At 47.5% G+C, this 20,523-nt stretch overlaps 1 protein-coding gene and 1 pseudogene across 3 annotated transcripts in view; one reads left to right on the top strand and one right to left on the bottom strand.

The window, feature by feature from the left end:
- LOC106981727 (phospholipase A and acyltransferase 3-like) overlaps positions 1-20,523 on the bottom strand; it is a 36,775-nt gene that overhangs the window by 8,307 nt on the left and 7,945 nt on the right. For all 3 annotated transcript variants that reach the window (XM_027045684.2, XM_027045685.2, XM_027045686.2), the window contains exon 3: positions 7,137-7,239. In XM_027045684.2, the coding sequence (XP_026901485.1) occupies positions 7,137-7,239 (103 nt within the window). The remainder of the gene's footprint in view (positions 1-7,136; positions 7,240-20,523) is intronic.
- On the top strand, positions 3,493-4,608 carry LOC113595508 (peroxiredoxin-1-like; annotated as a pseudogene).

Here is a 20,523-nt window from a genome sequence, read left to right as displayed (position 1 = left end):
ACGTGGTGCCAGGGAGGCCCACTGGGTGCACTGGCACGGCCCCGGCCGAGGCTGAGGGCCTGGAAGGGACACCAAAGCTCCAGAAATTAAACTGCCTGTGGAATATTACTCAGCCACAAAAAAGGATGAGGTCTTGCTATTTGCAACCACACGGGTGGAGCTTGAGGGTATTAACGCAAAGCGAAAGAAGTCAGACGAAAAGATGTCAGGGAAAGATGGATACCGTATAATTTCACTTACATGTGGAACTTAAAAAACGAAACAAATGACTAAAGAAATAAACGAAATGCAGAAACAGACCCATAAGACAGAGAATGAAACGGTGGTCGCCAGAGAGGGAGGAGCAGGGGTGGGGTGGGAGTGGGAGGTACAGGCTTCCAGTTACGGGGTGAGGAAGTCATGGGGATAAAAGGCACAGCACAGGGAGTGTCATTAGGGATGCCGTAGTAGCCTCTTATGGGGGCGGATGGCGTCTAGACTTGCGGTGAGCACAGCGGAACGGACAGCCTTGTCCCTTCACTGCACACCTGAAGCTAATGCAACATCGTGTGTCAACTATACTTTAATTTAAAAAAAATAGGGGCGCCTGCGTGGCTCAGTCGGTTAAGCATCCAACTTCGGCTCAGGTCATGATCTTGCGGTCTGTGGGTTCGGGCCCTGCGTCGGGCTCTGTGCCGACAGCTCAGAGCCTGGAGCCTGCTTCAGATTCCGTGTCTCCCTCTCTCTCTGCCCCTCCCTCCCTCCCTCTCTCTCTCAAAAATAAACATTAGACATTTTTAAAACCATAAAACTGCCTCAAAGAAAGGCAGTCTAGGGTCAATACAAGGACCAGGAGGGTGGGGAGGGGAGGCTGATGTCAGCACAGAGACTGGCCATCTCCCCCCAAGGCGGCCAACCTACACAGTGCGAGCGTGCTTTGCGTACGACGGCTGAAAAAGCGGGTGCACACCAAAGAGGTGGACCCCGGAGGGACCCAGTCTCTCTCAGAGGGCCTCTGTGGCCCTGCTGGGATCGGATCTCCAAGGCTCCTCCTGGCAGGGGACGCACCCTGTTAGGCTGGGCGGGAACTGTCTTCCACTGTGACACCGTGTGACAGCAACAAGCAATGCCAGGAGGGGCTGATCAGATTCCAGGTCCTACGCTGCTTGGGCTTTCCAAAGAGGACTAAACCCCTCTGCCCTGAGTAGTATCCTGAGAATTTAGAAAACCAGGGGAGTTCAGACTGGCTACCAATAGGGCAGGAGGTGTTTGAGGGAGCCATTGGAGTAAATAAAAGAGGTGGGTACCCTGGTGGGTGGTACAATAGGGCCCTGGCTGATAATGAGACTCATTCTGGCTCCATCGCTGAGTGGTCCCGACCTGTCACTTCATTTTGCTGAGCCAACACGGTGGGAGTCTCCAGATACATACCAAAACTGACACCCAAACACACATCGTAATTTAAAGGTCCTTTTCAAAGGATTAATTTCTGTTTTTAAAGTCAGTCCATTAAAGGGGCGCCTGGTGGCTCAGCTGGTCAAGCGTCGGACTTCGGCTCAGGTCATAATCTCACGGTTCGTGAGTTCGAGCCCCACGTCAGGCTGTGCGCTGACGGCTCGGAGCCTGGAGCCTGCTTCCGATTCTGCGTCTCCCTCTCTCTCTGTCCCTCCCCTGCTCGCGCGTTCTGTCTCTCAAAAATAAATAAACATTAAAAAAAAATTTTAAGTTAGCCATTAAAGAAAATATTAATTAAGTAGGATGCCTGGGTGGCTCAGTCAGCTGAGCATCCAACTCTTGATTTTCTGCTCAGGTCATGATCTCATGGTGTGTGGGATCGAGCCCTGCGTCGGGCTCTGTGCTGACAACAGGGAGCCTGCTTGGGATTCTCTCTCCCTCTCCCTCTCCCTCTCTCTCTCTCTCTGTCCCTTCCCTCTTCGTGCTCTCTCTCTCTCTCTCAAAATAAATAAACTTAAAAACAAATCTTTTTTTAAAAAAAGAAAATATTAATTAAGCCATCATAGAAAGGGCACATGCGTACGGCACACATTTGATGACCGAACTGGGGGAAATATCAGACTGGGCAGTATAACATCATGGTTAAAGGCCGAGAATGGAGAGTCAGACAGCCAGAGTTCAACTCCCACCTCTACCTCTCTCTGCTGTGTGACCTTGGGCAAGGTGCTTAACTTCTCAGAGTCTCCAATTCCTTGTAGAACAGAGACGATAACAGCCCTCTCTGTCCCTACTGTACTGCAGTGGGGGCTGCAAGGATGATCAGACCTGGCCATGTAAGGTGACTTCTCTGGTGCCTGGAACAGGGGGAGTGCCCAGCAAGTGTCAGCTGTCACTATCATTAGGGTCGTTCTCCATGCTTCCTTCCAACTCTGATTTCTACCATTTCCTTAGTAGCATGAGGTCAGTCCTGACCTATCTGGCAAGATTCCTGCGTAGCTCTCATGAGAAGATACATGTGGAAGCAACTTTTCCCATTAAAGGAGCATCACCCACCCAATGACCCGTGACACACACCTGTCCCCAGGATCCCTGCCATGCCCTCCCCTGTCTCCTGTCCACCAGGTACATCCACTGTGCAATCAGTCAACACGGAGGCCCTCCTGTGTGTCGGGCCTTGTCCAAGGTGCTGGAGAGAGTGGCATGAACTGGACAGGGTGCCTCCCCTCAAGTGGCTCACATTCCAGTGAGAGGACTCACCCCGATAAGGAGCAAAAACACAAAATCAGGTACTTCTAGGTAGTGAAAATGCTCTGGATTAGATTAGGTGAAATATTACAGGAGACGATGACTAGGAGAGGATTACAGGAGAGGGGAGGCTTGGGAAGGGGAGGTCCACTCCAGGGAATGGGCGTCGAGTGGAGCCTGGAATGATGGGGGCAAGGCAGCTGTGCTGAGATTCAGGAAGGAGCATCACATGCAAAAGGAAGGGCAAGGGCAAGGGCCTCCAGAAGGAAGAGTGTGGTATGCTCCAGAGGCTGCAGGGAGGCCGGTGTGGCTGCAATCCAGAGACCCAGGAGGAGGGGGGAGAAAGGTGAGGGTCAGAGAGGCAAGCAGAGGCCAGACCACACCGGACCTCATGGGCCACAGTATAAACTTTGACTCTTATTCTATGTGTCATGGAAAAGCCAATCAAGAATCTGGGGGTGGCTGGGTGGCTCAGTCAGTTAGGCCTCCGACTTCAGTTCAGGTGAGTTCGAGCCCCACATCAGGCTCTCTGCTGTCAGCGCAGAGCCTGCTTCGGACCCTCTGTCTCTCTCTCTGCCCCTCCCCTGTTCATTCGCACTCTCTCTCTTGCTCTCTCTCAAAAATAAACATTTAAAAAAAAAAAGGATTGGGGCACCTGGGTGGCTCAGTCAGTTAAGCATCTGACGTCAGCTCAGGTCATGATCTCGCAGTTCGTGAGTTCGAGCCCCACATCGGGCTCTGTGCTGACAGCTCAGAGCCTGGAGCCTGCTTTGGATTCTGTGTCCTGCACCCCCCTCTCTGCCCCTCCCCTGCTCATGCTCTGTCTCTCTCTCACAAAAATGAATAAGCTTAAAACAAATTTAAAAAAAAAAGGATTTTAAGGGGCATCTTCTTCCCAACTGGTCTTTGGCATGTTGTCTCAGAGCTGGTGAGAAGCACTCCCACACCCCGGTTGGCACTTTCTCCTCATCCTCCCCCCCTCCCGGGGACCTGCCCTACTCAACTTAGGGTGCCATGAAGGGGGAGGCATCCAGGTGAGCTCTGGTGCTTGAGAGTGGTTAGGGGCAGATAGCAAGATGGCTTCAGGAAATGCCAAAACTGGGCACCCTGCCCCCAAGTACAAAGCCACGGCCGTTATGCCAGATGACCAGTTCAAAGGCATCAGCCTCTCTGACCACAAAGGGAAATCTACGCTGTGTTCTTCTTCTACTCTCTTGTCTTTTCACCTTCACGTCCCCCACGGAGATCTTTGCTGTCAGTGACAGGATGGGAGAATGTAAGAAACTCGATTGCAAGTGATTGGTGCTTCTGTGGACTCTCATTTCTGTCGTGGATCCACATACCCAGGACTGGGACCCAGGTATCACACCCCTAGGGTACCATCGCTCAGGACAATGGAGTCTTCAAGGCTGATGAAGGCATCTCGTTCAGGGGCCTCTTTATCATTGATCATGAAGGAATCCTTCGGCACATCATGTGAATGACCTCCCTGTTGGCCGCTCTGTGGATGAGACTCTGAGACTAGTTCAGGCCTCCCAGTTTACTGACAAGCATGGGGGGAGTGGGCCCAGCTGGCTGAAAGCCTGACAGTGATACAGTCAAGCCCGATGTCCAGAAGAGCAAAGAATAATTCTCTAAGCAGAGGCGAGCGCTGGGTCATTTTCGGGCCGGGCTGCAGTGGTCGGCCATGAAAACAAAACCTCTTTTGTACTATTGTCATGCTTAAAACACAAGACTTTAGATTTGGTACTGGGATAGGACAGGCCTTTCCTGCAGGGGCTGGGGAGGCCAGCCTTTCTTCCTCGGGCCAGCCTTCCTTCCTTTCTTCCTGGTCACAGCTCAGGCTGTGCTATGGGGCAGGCCAACTGATCTGCACGGTAGTGGGGCATCGCTTTTGATCTTTTGTTGTTTCTATTAAACTTGAACTGAGAGGGGGGAGGAATTTTAAGGAGAGAAGTAACATAATCAGTTTTATACTTTAGAATGATCATGCTGGCTGCCCAGGGAAGGAGGGACGGACCACAAGCGGGCGAGAGGCAGAGAGACCAGCCGGAAGCTTCAGATAAGAGAACGGTAGCTTACCCCAGGGCACGACAGTGGAGATGGTGAGAAGTGATCAGACCCGGGGTCTGTCTTGGAGATAAAGGCAACCAGCTTTCCTGGTGGATCAGATGCGGGGTGAAAAGGATTGAGGATGACGCCTGGATTTTGGGCTCCAGAAGCTGGGTAGTGTCATCCACTGGAGACTTTCAGGGCGTGTCAAGTTCAATGTGCCAACTGGACACCCAAGTGGAGATGCCAAGTGGTCAAGAGGCTATATACAAGGCTGAAGCTGAGCAGGGAGGCCTAAGCTGCGGGTATGGGCTTAGGAAACATCCACCAATAGAAAGTGCCGGAAGCCAGGGGCCCGAGGAGGTCACCTGGGGAGAGTAAGGATGAGGGATATGGGACAGGATGAAGAACCCACACAGGAGACCATGACAGGAGGGCCCAGTGAGAGAGGAAGAAAGACGGGTGCTGGGTGAAGACCAGAGAGAGGTTGCTCGTGTCAAATGCTGCAGAGAAGCCTAGTAAGTTTTGACGAGAAAATGGACCTTTAGCTTTGTCAAGATGCGAAAGGTCTTTCAGTAGCTGTGAGAAGGGCTACTTCGGGAGGGGGCTAAACAAAGAGACAGCCCAGTGGAGGGAACCGAAGAGGGACGGGCAAGTGAAGAAGCGTTGATGGCCATGGTAGACAATCAAAGATTCACTCTACAGGGAGTTATCTAGAGAAGACATGGGGAGGGCGGGGGAGCGTTGTTCATTTCATCAACAGAGCTATTGCCGTGGTTTCTACGCCAGTTGGAATAACCTAGTAGAGAGGGGGACCATGATAATACAGGAGGTGAGGAATTTGAGGAGCAAAGTGCTCATGAAAGTAAGAGAGGGGGTCTAGGACCCCCATGCAGAGGCTGGCCTTTTAAACCTTAGGACAGGGGCACTTTTTGCATTTTAGCGGAAGAAAAGGCAGATGATATGGGTGCAGATATTGGGGGGTTTGGTTCACCGGGGCTGGGGAAGATGACCTATACTCTGGTTACTTCTGGTTTCTCTGTAATTACAGGGTGAGGCCATTAGTTAGAGGAAGGGGGAGGGTGGGGGCAAAAGACTTGTCCAAGAATGTCCACAGCAACTGTGTTCACAGCAGCCGAACACTGGAACCAATCCAATGTCCGTCAGCGGGAGAACGGATAGCAAACCAAGGTGTATTCACATAACAGAAAACACCCAGCAATGATAAAGAACTTGCTCCTCACAAGCTGATGACTCTCACGGGCTGAAGGAAAGAAGCCAGACACAAAGGAGCACAGACTATGCAGCTCTTCTGACATGAAGGTCTAGAGCAGGCAAAACTGATTTATGGCAAGAGAAGCTACAATAGCGATCGTCCCTGGGGGTGGGGGTGGGGCAGTGATAAGAGGGAGCCTCTTAGGGTAGGGGAAATGTTCCAGATCTTGACCTGCGTCACTGTCACACGGATGGAGACTTTTTTTTTTTAATTCACTGACCATACGCTTTATACTATGTTTCTGTACTTTACTATATTTATGTTATACCTCAGTTTAAGCGGAAAAAAAAGTGTAAGAAAAGTGATGGGGGACCATCACAACGATTCTCCCGGTGAAGGGTTCTTAGCCTCAGTTTACAGAAAAGGAAACCGAGACTGAAGACTAGAAACTAGGTTCGCCACCGAACCTGCTGCCCAAAAGCCCATGCTCTCTCAGGGAGCTTTACACTTAAGAGTTGAGTGTGTTGGGGCGCCTGGGTGGCTCAGTCGGTGGAGCGTCCGACTTTGGCTCAGGTCATGATCTCACGGTCCGTGAGTTCGAGCCCCGCGTGGGGCTCCGTGCTGACAGCTCAGAGCCTGGAGCCTGTTTCAGATTCTGTGTCTCCCTCGCTCTGCCCCTTTCCCGCTCATGCTCTGTCTCTCTCTGTCTCAAAAATAAATAAACGTTAAAAAAAAAAAAAAAGAGTTGAATGTGTTTTGGGCGCCTGCATGGCTCAGTCAGTTGAGCATCCAACTCTTGATTTTGGCTCAGGTCATGATCTCAGGGTTGTGGGATCAAGCCCCATGTCAGGCTCTGCACTAAACTCAGAGCCTGTTTGGGATTCTCTCTCTCTCCCTCTCTGTCTGCCCCTGTCCCCTGCTCACATTCTCTCTCTCTCTCTCTCAAAACAAAAACAAAAACAAAACACAAAAGCAGAGCCACCCCCTTGGAAGCCCACCTCAGCCCCTATAGGGAACCCTTAGGGTCCCAAGGGGCAGAGTTTGAAAACCATTGCCTCACACCAGATTGCCTCCCCGCAGCACTCAGGAACCAGCCACCAGGCGGGGAGCTGAGGTCACCTGTTACCCACAGCCGCCCATCTCCCTCTCCTCCCAGCCCCAGCACAGCGGAGGCCCTCAGCGCCCTTACTTGGGGGTGCCAGGTGGACCACGTATCCATCGCCAACGTAGATGGCCCAGTGTCTGTAGAAAGGGCGGAAAATCTCAATCAGGTCTCCAACTTTGGGCTCTGGCTGCAAAATCAAGAACAGGGCTGTTAGAGGTGGCATAAGTGAGACCTTGGAACCAGGTAGCAGAGGCTGGGGTCCCTTGCCAGAGGCTGTCAAAGTGGGAGGGTGTCTCTTAGGTACTCCGCAACCTGGCCTTGGGCCTGACCAAGAATTGGTATGTCTCTGGAAGTAATGTCCTCCCGGCTGCTCATCCCAATGACGAGTGGCTGCGTGTGTGTGTGTGTGTGAATGTTAGTATATGAATAAAGGAAACTTCTTTCTCCTGTACACTATACTCACACCAACACTTCTAACACCAGATATGTGGTTTTTCCACACCAAGCCATTCGATCCTCGGTGGAAATGGACAGGATGTCGTACAATTTACCCCGATTCTGACACTCACTGCCCAGAGTTACCACCGACCCCACGGGTTAAGGGCTCAGTCCCCCAAGGCTGCCCCCTGCCAACTCCACTTCAGCTGCCAGTCACAAATCCTGGGTGTCACTTGCGCTTCTGACCAACCAGCTATAAATCAGGGGTTCCCATATCCCCCTCCTCAGGTTCTATAATTTGCTAGAATGGCTCGCAGAACTCAGGAACCATTCACTTACTAGATCACCGGTTTGTTATAAAGAATGCAACTCAGAACAGCCAGATGGAAGAGACGCGCCGCACCCGGAAGGCATGTGGGACACGCGCCGCACCCGGAAGGCATGTGGGACACGCGCCGCACCCGGAAGGCATGTGGGACGCACACAGCTGTCCGGGGTGCCACTCTCCCAGCACCTCCCTGTGTTCACCAACCCAGAAGCTCTCCGAACCCCTTAGGTTAGGGTCCTCACGGAGGCTGCGTTAGTTACACAGGCATGATTGATTCATTCATGGGTCCTTAGCGATGATCTCGCCCTCCAGCCTCTCTCCCCTCCCAGGAGGTCGGAGGTGGGGCTGAAACTTCCAGCCCTCTAATCAGGTCACTTCCTCCAGCTCTGAACTCTCATCACCTCATGAGCAGAAACTCCAGTGCGGGTGGAAGGGGCTTGTTAAGAATAATGAAAGATTCTCCTCTCACCTGTCAGTCAGGAAATTACAAGGGTTTTAGAAGCCTTGTGCCAGGAATTGGGGACAATAACCCAAAATTATACTTCTTACTGCCTCACAAGGAGTGCACGCAGGGGTGAGTGGGTGCGTGTGTGCCAGGGAAATGCCACTGGGAGCCCTACCCTGCTGGGGCGCGTGGGGCAGAGCCAGAGAAAACTTCAGAGAGGTTCGAGATCACTTGCCTTAGCATTATTGAGGGACCAGCAACAGACCCTATGCTAAGTGCTGGGGGTGGGAGCATTCGATTTGGACCAGCATCAGGGGTGACAAGCTTCTCTGGTCCAAGCCAATCTTAAATCTCTTTAATGAGCAAGGAAAATCCCTTTAGTCTTCAGCGAGTGAAGGATCTGGGGGGATGGGGGAGCCTCTGGCCTGCTTGCCCTTGGTGGGCAGACCCACGGGGGCTCGCCCACATTCCACCGCCAAGCTCCACGGACCTGACAGAGATTTCATCAAGGATGCGATGGGGAGGACTCACCCTTGCATGGCCTCCCTGGGGATAAAAACAAAGGTTAGTGGGACTAGCCAATCACAACTCCACAAGGCCTACGAAGCAAGGTCAATGGCAAGTTCATTTCTATTTATACAAACATTAAAACTGCAAAGAACTATTACATATGACAGGAAAAAAATCTTTTCACAGAAACGTTATGGATAAATCATGTTCTCTTCTGCAGTGATTGTAAATAGTCTGCCAAAAAGAAGGCTCCCCGACCTTACTGGGAACCTACTTCAGAACAATGGACAATGGCTGCAATTTATGAATCCCACTTGTTTTCCGGGATAAAAGAAGAAAATGTACTGTGTATGGTTTGGTGAGAATTAGGGGGTCTTCAGAAATCCCCCAAAGGGAGTTTAGCTGGGGGTCCCCATGAATAAGCAAGGACATGAAGACAAGGCAGGGATCCAGCCCTCAGGAAGCCCACCGACTACAACAGGAGACAGTTTGACCATCAGTAATAAGATGTCAGGCAATGAGCAGTTGGTGGGTATGCAGACCCGAGGAGCTCACTGTGTTCCAGACAAATACCAGTGAAAGGAGGTCTACACATAGAAGGATGCCTGAAAAAAAATTTTTTTTATTGCAATGACAAAAATATCTACAAAGAAATTCAAACCTTATAACCGTAAACATCAAAAGGTAACAGAGCGGCAAAAGCCTGGTGCTCAGTAAAGGAAGCCATACCCAAAAAGCAGTGCAATGTATTAGCCCACGTATGTCTCGTTCCAGAAAAGCTGTCACTATAGGAGAGAAAAACGATCCGTGATTGCCAGGGGCCAGGAGTGGGGAGAGGAGTGGACAACAAAGGGGCAGGAGGGAGGAACAAACTTTCCGTAATGTTCTGTATCTGATGGTGGTGACAGCTATGCAGTCATGTGTGTTGGTGAAAACTCATAGAAATGAACGCTAAAGGGGCGCCGGCCGGCTCAGTTGTGGAGGGAGCGGCTCTTGATTCAGGGTTGTGAGTTCAAGCCCCACGTTGGGTGGAGAGATTGCTAAAACAAATAAACTTTTTTTAAAACCAGAACTATTAGGGGTGCCTGGGTGGCTCAGTCAGGTAAGTGGCCGACGTCAGCTCAGGTCATGATCTCGCAGTCTGAGTTTGAGCCCCGGGTCGGGCTGTGTGCTGAGAGCTCAGAGCCTGGAGCCTGCTTTGGATTCTGTGTCTCCCTCTCTCTCTGCCCCTTCCCAGCTTGCTCTCTGTCTCTGTTTCTCTCTCTCTCTCAAAAATAATAAACATTAAAAACACGTATTAAAAAAACTAAAATTATTGGGGCGCCTGGGTGGCGCAGTCGGTTAAGCGTCCGACTTCAGCCAGGTCACGATCTCGCGGTCCGGGAGTTTGAGCCCCGCGTCAGGCTCTGGGCTGATGGCTCAGAGCCTGAAGCCTGTTTCCAATTCTGTGTCTCCCTCTCTCTCTGCCCCTCCCCCGTTCATGCTCTGTCTCTCTCTGTCCCAAAAATAAATAAACGTTGAAAAAAAAATTAAAAAAAAAACAAACTAAAATTATTAAAGAAAAGAAAGGGGACGCCTGAGTGGCTCAGTCGTTAAGAATCTGACTTTGTGACACAAGAACAGACACTCAGATCCATGGAACAGAATAGAGAACCCAGAAGTGGACCCACAAATGTATGGCCAACTAATCTTTGACAAAGCAGGAAAGAATGGAATAAAGACAGTCTCTTCAGCAAGTGGTGCTGGGAAAACTGGACAGCGACATGCAGAAGAATGAACCTGGACCACTTTCTAACACCAGACACAAAAATAAACTCAAAATGGATGAAAGGCCTCAATGTAAGACAGGAAGCCATCCAAATCCTCAAGGAGAAAGCAGGCAAAAACCTCTTTGACCTTGGCCACAGCAACTTCTAACTCAACACGTCTCCGGAGGCAAGGGAAATAAAAGCAAAAATGAACTACTGGGACCTCATCCAAATAAAAAGCTTCTGGGGGCGCCTGGGTGGCGCAGTCGGTTAAGCGTCCGACTTCAGCCAGGTCACGATCTCGCGGTCCGGGAGTTCGAGCCCCGCGTCAGGCTCTGGGCTGATGGCTCAGAGCCTGGAGCCTGTTTCCGATTCTGTGTCTCCCTCTCTCTCTGCCCCTCCCCCGTTCATGCTCTGTCTCTCTCTGTCCCAAAAATAAATAAACGTTGAAAAAAAAAAACAAATAAAAAGCTTCTGTACAGCGAAGGAAACACTCAGCAAAACTAAAAGGCAACTGACAGAATGGGAGAAGATACTTGCAAGTGACATATCAGATACAGGGTTAGTATCCAAAATCTACAAAGAACTTCTCAAACAACACCCAAAAAACAAATAATCCAGTGAAGAAACGGGCAAAAGACATGAATAGACACTCTGCCAAAGAAGACATCCAGATGGCCAACCAACACATGAAAAAATGCTCCACATCGCTCATCATCAGGGAAATACAAATCAAAACCACAATGAAATACCACTTCACACCTGTCAGAATGGCTAACATTAACAACTCAGGCAACAACAGATGTTGGTGAGGATGTGGAGGAAGAGGATCTCTTTTGCATTGTTGGTGCGAATAAAAGCTGGTGCAGCCACTCTGGAAAACAGTATCATTTTCTAAAAATAGAACTACCCTACGACCCAGCAATTGCAGTACAAGGGATACAGGTGTGCTGTTTCGAAGGGACACATGCACCCCCATGTTTATAGCAGCACGATCAACAATAGCCAAAGTATGGAAAGAGCCCAAATGTCCATCGATGGATGAATGGATAAAGAAGATGTGGTGTATATATACAATGGAGTATTACTCGGCAGTCAAAAAGAATGAAATCTTGCCATTTGCAACTATGTGGATGGAACTGGAGGGTATTCCGCTAAGCGAAATTAGTCAAAGAAAGACAAATATCATATGACTTCATGCATATGAGGAATTTAAGATACAAAACAGATGCGCGTAAGGGAAGAGAAGCAAAAATAATTTAAAAACAGGGAGGAAGACAAAACAGAAGAGACTCATAAATATCGAGAATAAACAGAGGGTTGCTGGAGGGGTTGTGGGAGGGGCGATGGGCTACATGGGTCAGGGGCATTAAGGAATCTACTCCTGAAATCATTGTTGCACTACATGCTAACTAATTTGGATGTAAATTTTAAAAAATAAAAAATAAAATTAAAAAAAATAAATTGCAAATACTTTCTAAATCAAAAAAAAAAAAAAAAAGAATCTGACTTTGGCTCAGGTCATGATCTCACAGTTCATGAGTTCAAGTCTTACATCAAGCCCTGCTTTGGGTGAACACAAGCCCCACTTCAGGTAAAACATGAGCTCTGGGTAAGCCCCACTTCTCTCTCTCTCTCTCTCTCTCTCTCTCTCTCTTTATGCCCCTTAGGGGATTCTTTCTCTCTCTCTGCCCCTCGTTCACTTGTGCCCTCTCTCTAAATAAATGAATAAATAAGAATTTTAAAAGAGAGGAATGCTAAAAAGGATCAATTAGACCTCAATTTTCAAAACAGATTTTATTTTTTTTAATGTTTATTTATTTATTTTTGAGAGAGAAAGCACGAGCAGAGGAGAGGGGAAGAAGGCAGCAAGAGAGGAAGAGAGAGAATCCCAAGTAGGCTCCAAGCTGTCAGCACAGAGCCTGATGCAGGGCTCAAACCCACAAATCATGAGATCACGACTTGAGCCAAAATTAAGACCCAGCAGCTTAACCAACTGAGCCACCCAGGCGTCCCTAAACACAAAATTTTTTAAATGAATAAAAAAATTAATGTTAACGGATGTCTAAAGTTTGAAGGAAAAAAGTTTTGCTTTTTTAAAATCTGCAATCATGGGGCACCTGGGTAGCTCAGTCGGTTAAGCATCCGGCTTCGGCTCAGGTCATGATCTCACAGTTCGTGAGTTCAAGCCTCGCGTCGGGCTCCGGGCTGACAGCTGGGAGCCTGGAGCCTACTTCGGATTCTGTCTCCCTCTCTCTTTGCTCCTCCCCCACTTGCATTCTGTCTCTCTCTCTCTCTCTCAAAATAAATAAATAAATAAATAAATAAATAAATAAATAAATAAATAAATAAGCAAGCATTAAAATACACAAGCAAATTGCCTGCCCCTTGTAGGAGCAGATGGTACCTATTTCCAAATATGCACGAGGCCAATACATAATAGCACCCAAGGACACTTCTTTTTAAAAATGAAGTCAAAGGTGGCGGACTCACCTGTGGAGCCCTGTGCACCAGTTTCTAACTAGTGCAAAGACTCGGTGTTCACATGGCGACAAGGATGATCTTTTAGATACAGAGCTAAGTGGAAAAATGAGAATAGCTCTGCAACCCAACACTGCTTATTAAAGATACACACACGCAAACCAATGATACGCATCTTAGAAGAACCATACCTGCAAAGATCATTTTAAAAAACCAACAAGAAGGTGCCTGGGTGGCTCAGTCGGTTAAGCGTCTGACTCTTGGCTTCAGCTCAGGTCATGATCCCCACGGTTCATGGGTTCAAGCCCCACATAGGGCTGTGCACTGACAGCACGGAGCCTGCTTGGGATTTTCTCTCTCCTTCTCTCTCACTCTGCACCTCCCCTGTTCGTTCTCTCTCTCTCTCTCTCTGCCCCTCCCCTGCTCGTTCTCTCTCTCTCTCTCTCTCAAAACAAACAAATATTTTTTTAATAAAATAAAAAATAAAAAACCAACAAAAACAAGAATAGAATCATGTGGACTAAGGAACACACATTAAATACATCAGGATGGTAGCCGTTGGAAAGGGATGAGGATATAAGGGAACCCAAAGAAACCAAAACAAAAAAACCCACAAGAGAAGGGCGGTGGGGCGGGGGGTGGGGGGGGGTCTTACAGGGACCAGCCAGGACAGGATGCCATGAACTAAGAATATGAATGACTTCACCCTCTGTCATAAAATCTAACTAGAGAAACAATAACTTCATGAAACACACAAGCCAACTGAGCTGAATCCAAGTTAAGAACTCAAGGAATCATGTTATAAAATCAGATGTATGAGCACAACAATCCCAGTGCCAAATTTGTGCCTGTGCTTATTTTTGTATGCAAGCTAAGAATGTTTTTTTAAGTGGTTGGGGGAAAAGTCAAAAGAAGAATGATGTTCTGTGACACATGAAATTGCATGAAATTCAAACTTCAGGGTCCATAAAATTTTATTGGCACACAGCCACACCCACTCATTTACATATTGTCTGGGGTTGCTTTCTCTCTACGTAGATGAGTTGAGGGGTTGCAACGGAGACCCCATGATCTGCAAACCGTAAAATCGTCACTATCTGAGCTTTACAGAAAAAGTTTGCCAACTCCTGTTATAAAAGGATGGGTAGGGGGTGCCTGGGTGGCTCAGTCAGTTAAGCGTCTACTTCCGCTCGGGTCATGATCTCACAGCTTGTGAGTTCGAGCCCCACATTGGGCTCTGTGCTGGAGGCTCAGAGCCTGGAGCCTGCTTTGGATTCTGCTTCGGATCCCTCTCTGCTTCTAATCCACTCGCATTCTGTCTCTGTCTCTCTCAAAAATAAATAAACATTAAAAAAAAATTTTTTTTTAATAAAAAATAAAAAAATAAAAGGATGGATAGTGGGGTAGCTGGGTGGCTCAGTCAGTTGAGTGCCCAACTCGGTTTCTGCTCAGGTCATGATCCCGTGGCTTTGTGGGCTCCAGCCCCACATCGGGCTCTGTGCTAGCGGTGTGGAGCCCGCTTGGGATTCTCTCTCTCCCTCTCCCTCTCTCTCTGCCCCTCCCCCACTGGTGCTGTCTCTGTCTCTCTCAAAACAAATAAATAAACTTAAAAAAAAAAAGGATCGATAGTGATGTCTCCCTCACTCAGCTTGATCCACATTCTGGGGGATCTGTTTGTCAGCTGGTTCTTCCTCCAGGAACAAGTGGCCAACAGGGAGCATCAGGAAGAGAGCTACCTCGGGGTGCCTTGGTGGTTCAGTCGGTTGAGCATCCGACTTCCGTTCAGGTCACGATCTCGCGGTTTTTGAGTTCAAGCCCCGCGTCGGGCTCTGTGCTAACAGCTCGGAGCCTGGAGCCTGCTTCGGATTCTGTGTCTCCCTCTCTGTCTGCCCCTCCCCCACTCACGATCTCTCTTTCTTTCTCCCTCTCTCTCTTTCTCTCTCTCAAAAAATAACCATTTAAAATTTTTTTTTCTTTTGAAAAGCAAGAGAGCTACCTCTCCACGGCTGGACTCCTGGGATTCCCCAGCACGCACGGTAACCAGGGTTCTACTGCACAACGCAGGCGGAAACAATGGCAAAGCTGAGACTCTGTGCCCATGGGATTTCAGAACAAAAAGTCTTTATCCTTCCCACAAAAACAGAGTTACAAAGAGCTGCATAACAGCCATTTTCCTTAGCAAGCAAACCGAGGAACAATTTCTGGCCTCCGAAATTATCGGAAAAACAACCTACATAATCATCAACAAGAACCAATTGGATAAATTATCCTGCATCCACCTGCCCATGTGCACATACAGCCATTGGAGAAAACAAGGTAGATTTATATGAGCTGACGTGGAACTAATTGTAAAAGTATGTTGAAGACATGATTATCCCATTTTTTCCCTAAAATACATTTTTGTATATTTATAAGCAAAATGCACTGTATATACTATGCATGATCTGGGAAAAACAGACCAAATTGGCGTATATTATTTACAGTGGGGGATAGGCTTCAGAGACTTTCAACATTTTTTAAATGTTCTTTATTTATTTTGAGAGAGATGGGGGGCGGGGAGGGAGAATATGAGTGGGGGAGGGGCAAAGAGAGGGAGAGAGAGAGAATCCCAAGCAGCCTCCATGCCATCAGCACGGAGCTCGACGCAAGACTCAATCTCACAAACCCGGAGAGCATGACCTGAGCTGAAATCGAGAGTCAGATGCTTAACCAACTGAGTCACCCAGGTGCCCCTGAGTTACTTGTATAATAAAAACTTTTTAAGATTTTTAGATGGGGGGAAAAAATCCCTAATGTTGATGAGCTTGCAGTTTTTAATTGGAAAAGGTGGCTATTATCTGTCACCAAAATCCCTTGAAATCATCTCCCATCTGGAACCTGTAAATATGACCATGTTAATGATGTTTAAAAATCAGTAACACTTCAATAGAAGATATAAAAACATAAATTTTAAACTAATATTGAGGGAGAGGCATCATCTTAGAATCAAGACCCACTAAGAATAAAAGCCAAAGAAAAAGGCACAAAGGAAAAGATAAAAAGGTTTTTAAACGTTTTAAAAATGTTAAAGGTCTTATTATTAAAAGTTTCTAGGGGCGCCTGGGTGGCTCAGTCGGTTGAGCATCCAACTTCAGCTCAGGTCATGATCTCAACAGTTTGTGGGTTCAAGCCCCGTGTCGGGCTCTGTGCCGACAGCTCAGAGCCTGGAGCCTGCTTGGGATTCTGTGTCTCCATCTCTCTCTGCCCCTCTCCCTCTCATACTCTGTGTGTGTGTGTGTGTGTGTGTGTGTGTGTCTCAAAAATAAATAAACATTAAAAAAATTTTTTTTAAGTTTCTATCATTGCCTGCTATGTTCAGACTCCCTTTTAAGGGAAAATGATTGCCCACAACCCCAGCTGCCCAGGCAAACAGATTTCATTCCATGTGACCACTGCCTCCCACATCAGCCAGCCGGACCCGAAGCAGGCACGGGCCCGAAAAATCCTCGCCCTATGATCCTCCCTGATAAGTGAAGCTGGTTGTCGCTTGCACTCTCCCTCTTGCTCTGACTCAAAGACCTGAACCAAGAAATGGAGGTGGGGGGAGGGGGATAGCTTTCTGGCAGTGGGGGCTAACACTGAAAAGTCATGACGTAGAGGAAGCAAGAGAGACTCCAGGGACCATGGGCCAAACCAAGGGTGAGAGGAGAGAATGCCAACTCTGGTCAAATAGAAGATGCTTTGACAAATCAAGAATGGCTAGTGCGTCACGTGCTAGTGCTGGACGTACTAACTCCAGCAGCCGAGGTGCCTGCGACGACCTTGATCCTGAACTGCCTCCCAGCTCCCTGGGAGACCCAGCCTTATTATAGCTCAAGTTCTTAGATTTTCACGAGAATCCCCCTACCTCTCCACCTGTGTCCTTAAATTAAAAACTTCTCTACCTAAGCTGGCGTAAGTGGGCTGCTTGTCACTTCTAGCCAAAAGAGCGAGACCAGCACATTCTATGCATTGAAACAATACCACAAATGACCACGATCAGCTGGAAGAAAATGACAGAAAAACAGATAAATATCTTTAATATATAAAGAGTTTCGGGGCACCTGGGTGGCTCAGTCGGTTGAGCGGCCCACTTCGGCTCAGGTCACGATCTCGCGGTCCGTGAGTTCGAGCCCCGCGTCGGGCTCTGTGCTGATGGCTCAGAGCCTGGAGCCCGTTTCGGATTCTGTGTCTCCCTCTCTCTGACCCTCCCCCGTTCATGCTCTGTCTCTCTCTGTCTCAAAAATAAATAAACGTTAAAAAAAATTTAAAAAAAAAAGAGTTTTTACGAACCAATAAAAAAGATTTAAATATCAAACTAGGAAAAAATGGACAAAGAGCATGATAAAGAATTTAAAAAGGAGATATACATATTACCATTAACACAAACACATTTTAGTATCACTATCTCATGAGTAGTCAAATAAATGTAAACTAAAAACTGGCTTTTGGGGGAATTAAAATACTGATATTATGTTTTTATTATTTTTTTTAATGTTTATGTATTTTTGAGAGAGACAGAGTATGAGTGGGGGTGGAACAGAGGGAGACACAGAATCTGAAGCAGGCTCCAGGCTCTGAGCTGTCAGCACAGAGTCCGATGTGGGGCTTAAACTCACAAACCATGATATCATGACCTGAGCCAAAGTCAGATGTTCAACCGACTGAGCCACCCAGGTGCCCCTAAAATACTAATATAAAATACAAGAAAAGATACAAGTAAACACATACCCTCATTCGCTGCTGATGGGAATAAAAATTAGTGCAACTTTTCTGAAGGGTAATTTGGCAATTTGTATCACTAACCTTAAAAATATTCATACTCTTCGACCCAGTTTCTATTTAGAAACCAGATCTTAAGCAAATCATCTGAAATATCCACAAAAGATGTCCATTCCAAAGTTACATCTAAGGACAAAACATTGGGTATGTAAAAATCCTACATAAAGAGATTCTTTAATTCTTGCCATATATATATACGAGGATTCTACATGTTATGTTGTAAAGATTTATTTTAAAAGAATACTTAATGCACCTGGGTGGCTTAGTCAGTTAAGAATCTGACTTTGGCTCAGGTCATGATCTCCCAGTTCGTGAGTTCGAGCCCCACGTCAGGCTCTGTGCTGACAGCTCAGGGCCTGGAGCCTGCTTGGGATTCTGTGTCTCCCTCTCTCTCTGCCCCTTCCCTGATCATGCTCTGTCTGTCTCTCTCTCTCAAACATAAGTAAACATTAAAAAATTTTTTAGAAAGAATACTTAATGACAAGAAATGCCCTTTCATATTAGTTAATGAAAAGCCTTATACAAAATAGTATATACTTTTAAACTTTGTTTAAAAAAGAAAACAATGGAGAAAATCTGGAAATATGCCAAAATGTGAACAGTATTTATTACTAGGCAGTGAAATTGGGGGTATTAATTTTCTTTTTAATTCTCTTCTAGTTTTCCAAAATGTTCAAATACACATATATTCATTTTAGGATCAGGAAAAAAAAAAAAACAAGTCTTGACAAACATCAGTGTGTTCAACTTTGGGTAATGCATACAATTACTATTATGTAACAAAATAAATACACATGGAAATAGACAAGAAAGATAAATACCAACATCTCAGAGATTCCCTCTGGGTGCAGGGGCGATGTGTGGTTACTGGGATTATTCTCCTCCTTCTATTTTTTGGTATTTTCTAGCTTTCCCACAAATCGCATTTTTAAGTTCATAGCATGCTTCCCAACATTTTACGATGCAAAATTTTCAAAGAGACAATCTGAATTTTCAAACATTCAAAATTGACAGAATTTTTTAGTGAACATCTGTGTTCCCACCACCTAGATTCTACGATTCTGGTACTGTATTTGCTTTATCACAATTATGTGCACCTACTCATCCCACCTGCAGAGTATCTTTAAACTCTTCCTTTAAACTTAAATGGAGGTCGGGGTGCCTGGGTGGTTCAGTTGGTTGAGCGTCTGACTTCGGTTCAGGTCATGATCTCATGGCTCATGAGTTCGAGCCCCCTATCAGGCTCTGTGCTGTCAGCTCGGAGCCTGGAGCCTGCTTCGGAATCTGTCTCCCTCTCTCTCTGCCCTTCCCTCGCTCAATCTCTCTCTCTCTCTCAAAACTAATAAATAAACTTTAAAAAAATTTTTTTAAAAACTTAAATGGAGGTGTGTGGGTGGCTCAATTGACTGAGTGTCCGACATCAGCTCAAGCCATGATCTCAACGGTTCGTGAGTTCGAGCCCCGCGTGGGGCCGTCTGCTGTCGGCACCCAGCCTGCCTCGGATCTTCTGTCCTCCCTCGCTCTCTTCCCCCACCTCTCAAAAATAAATAAATATCAAAAAAGTTTTTTTAACTTAAATGATCAGTGTTCTGAGAGAAGCAGAGGTGAAGCGCCAAGGGAGTCCCGGACAAGGCAAACAGCAACATCGCCGTGTGTGATGTGCTCTAACTGTGCTCTAGAACTCGCTGGGTTCCTGACTCTGAGCCTGCAGCCTTTATCCCCAGCTGTGGTTCTGAGACTCGAGCGAGCACACAAATTGCAGGAGAGGGGGCTGCTGGCATGCATGTGGAATCACCTTGCATTTAGAACAGATCCCCTCTCCCACCCTAGGGCAATGGCGTCAGTGGCCAAGGACCTCCCTCGAGAATCCCTTCACCTGGGGGATGCCCGCCTCTGCCTGGGAGGATCAAGGAACTCATTTATTTGCTCCTTTCACTCAACGGATGCTCAGAGTGCTAGGTGCCAGGCGCCAACCTAGGCACCTGGGCTGTGTCTGTGAACAAAGCAAAGATTACCGGCGTCACGAGCTTTTGTTTGTGGGGGAGAGACAGCATTTTTTCTTTTAAACCTTAGTAAATAAGTAAATCACCTAGAATATTAGAAGAAATACCAAATAAAAACAAAAAGAAAGAAAAGGTAAAGCAGGGTTAAAGGGGCTGGAGGCTGGAGGGGGATGGGAAGGGGTCAGGGAAGGCGGACAGCAGGCCCTGCAGATATCTGGGACATCCAGGCAGAGGTCACAGCCTGAGCAAAAGTCCCAAGTAGGAGCGTGTTTGAGGAACAGCCCAGGAGACCAGTGTGGCTGGAGAGAAGGAGGCGAAGGAGGAGAGGGTTTTGAATGAAGGATGGAGAGAGGTGTAGACGGCCCAGAGAAGATGGGGCGGTGGGGAAAAGAAGCAACAGGTTTCTGGATTTCTGTGACGGTTGAACCAACGGGATTTGCTGATGGAGTGAGGTCTGGTGTGAAGGAAAGTGGAGTCAAAGATAACTGGGGTTTGGGGGCGCCCAGGGGGCTCCGTCGGTTGAGCGTCCGACCCTTGATCTCGGCGCAGATCACGATCTCACAGTTCTCGAGATCAAGCCCCAGGTCGGGCTCTGCACTGACAGCATGGAGCCTGCTTGGGATTCTCTCTCTCTCCCTCTCTCTCTCTCTCTGCCCCTCCTCCACTTGCACTCTCTTTCTCTCTCTCAAAATAAATAAATAAACATTAAGAAAAAAAA

Source organism: Acinonyx jubatus, chromosome D1, assembly GCF_027475565.1.
Source record: "Acinonyx jubatus isolate Ajub_Pintada_27869175 chromosome D1, VMU_Ajub_asm_v1.0, whole genome shotgun sequence".
Classification (NCBI taxonomy): Eukaryota; Metazoa; Chordata; class Mammalia; order Carnivora; family Felidae; genus Acinonyx; species Acinonyx jubatus.
The sequence above is the reverse complement of the archived record's forward strand: the minus strand, read 5'-3'. Positions and strand labels throughout refer to the sequence as shown.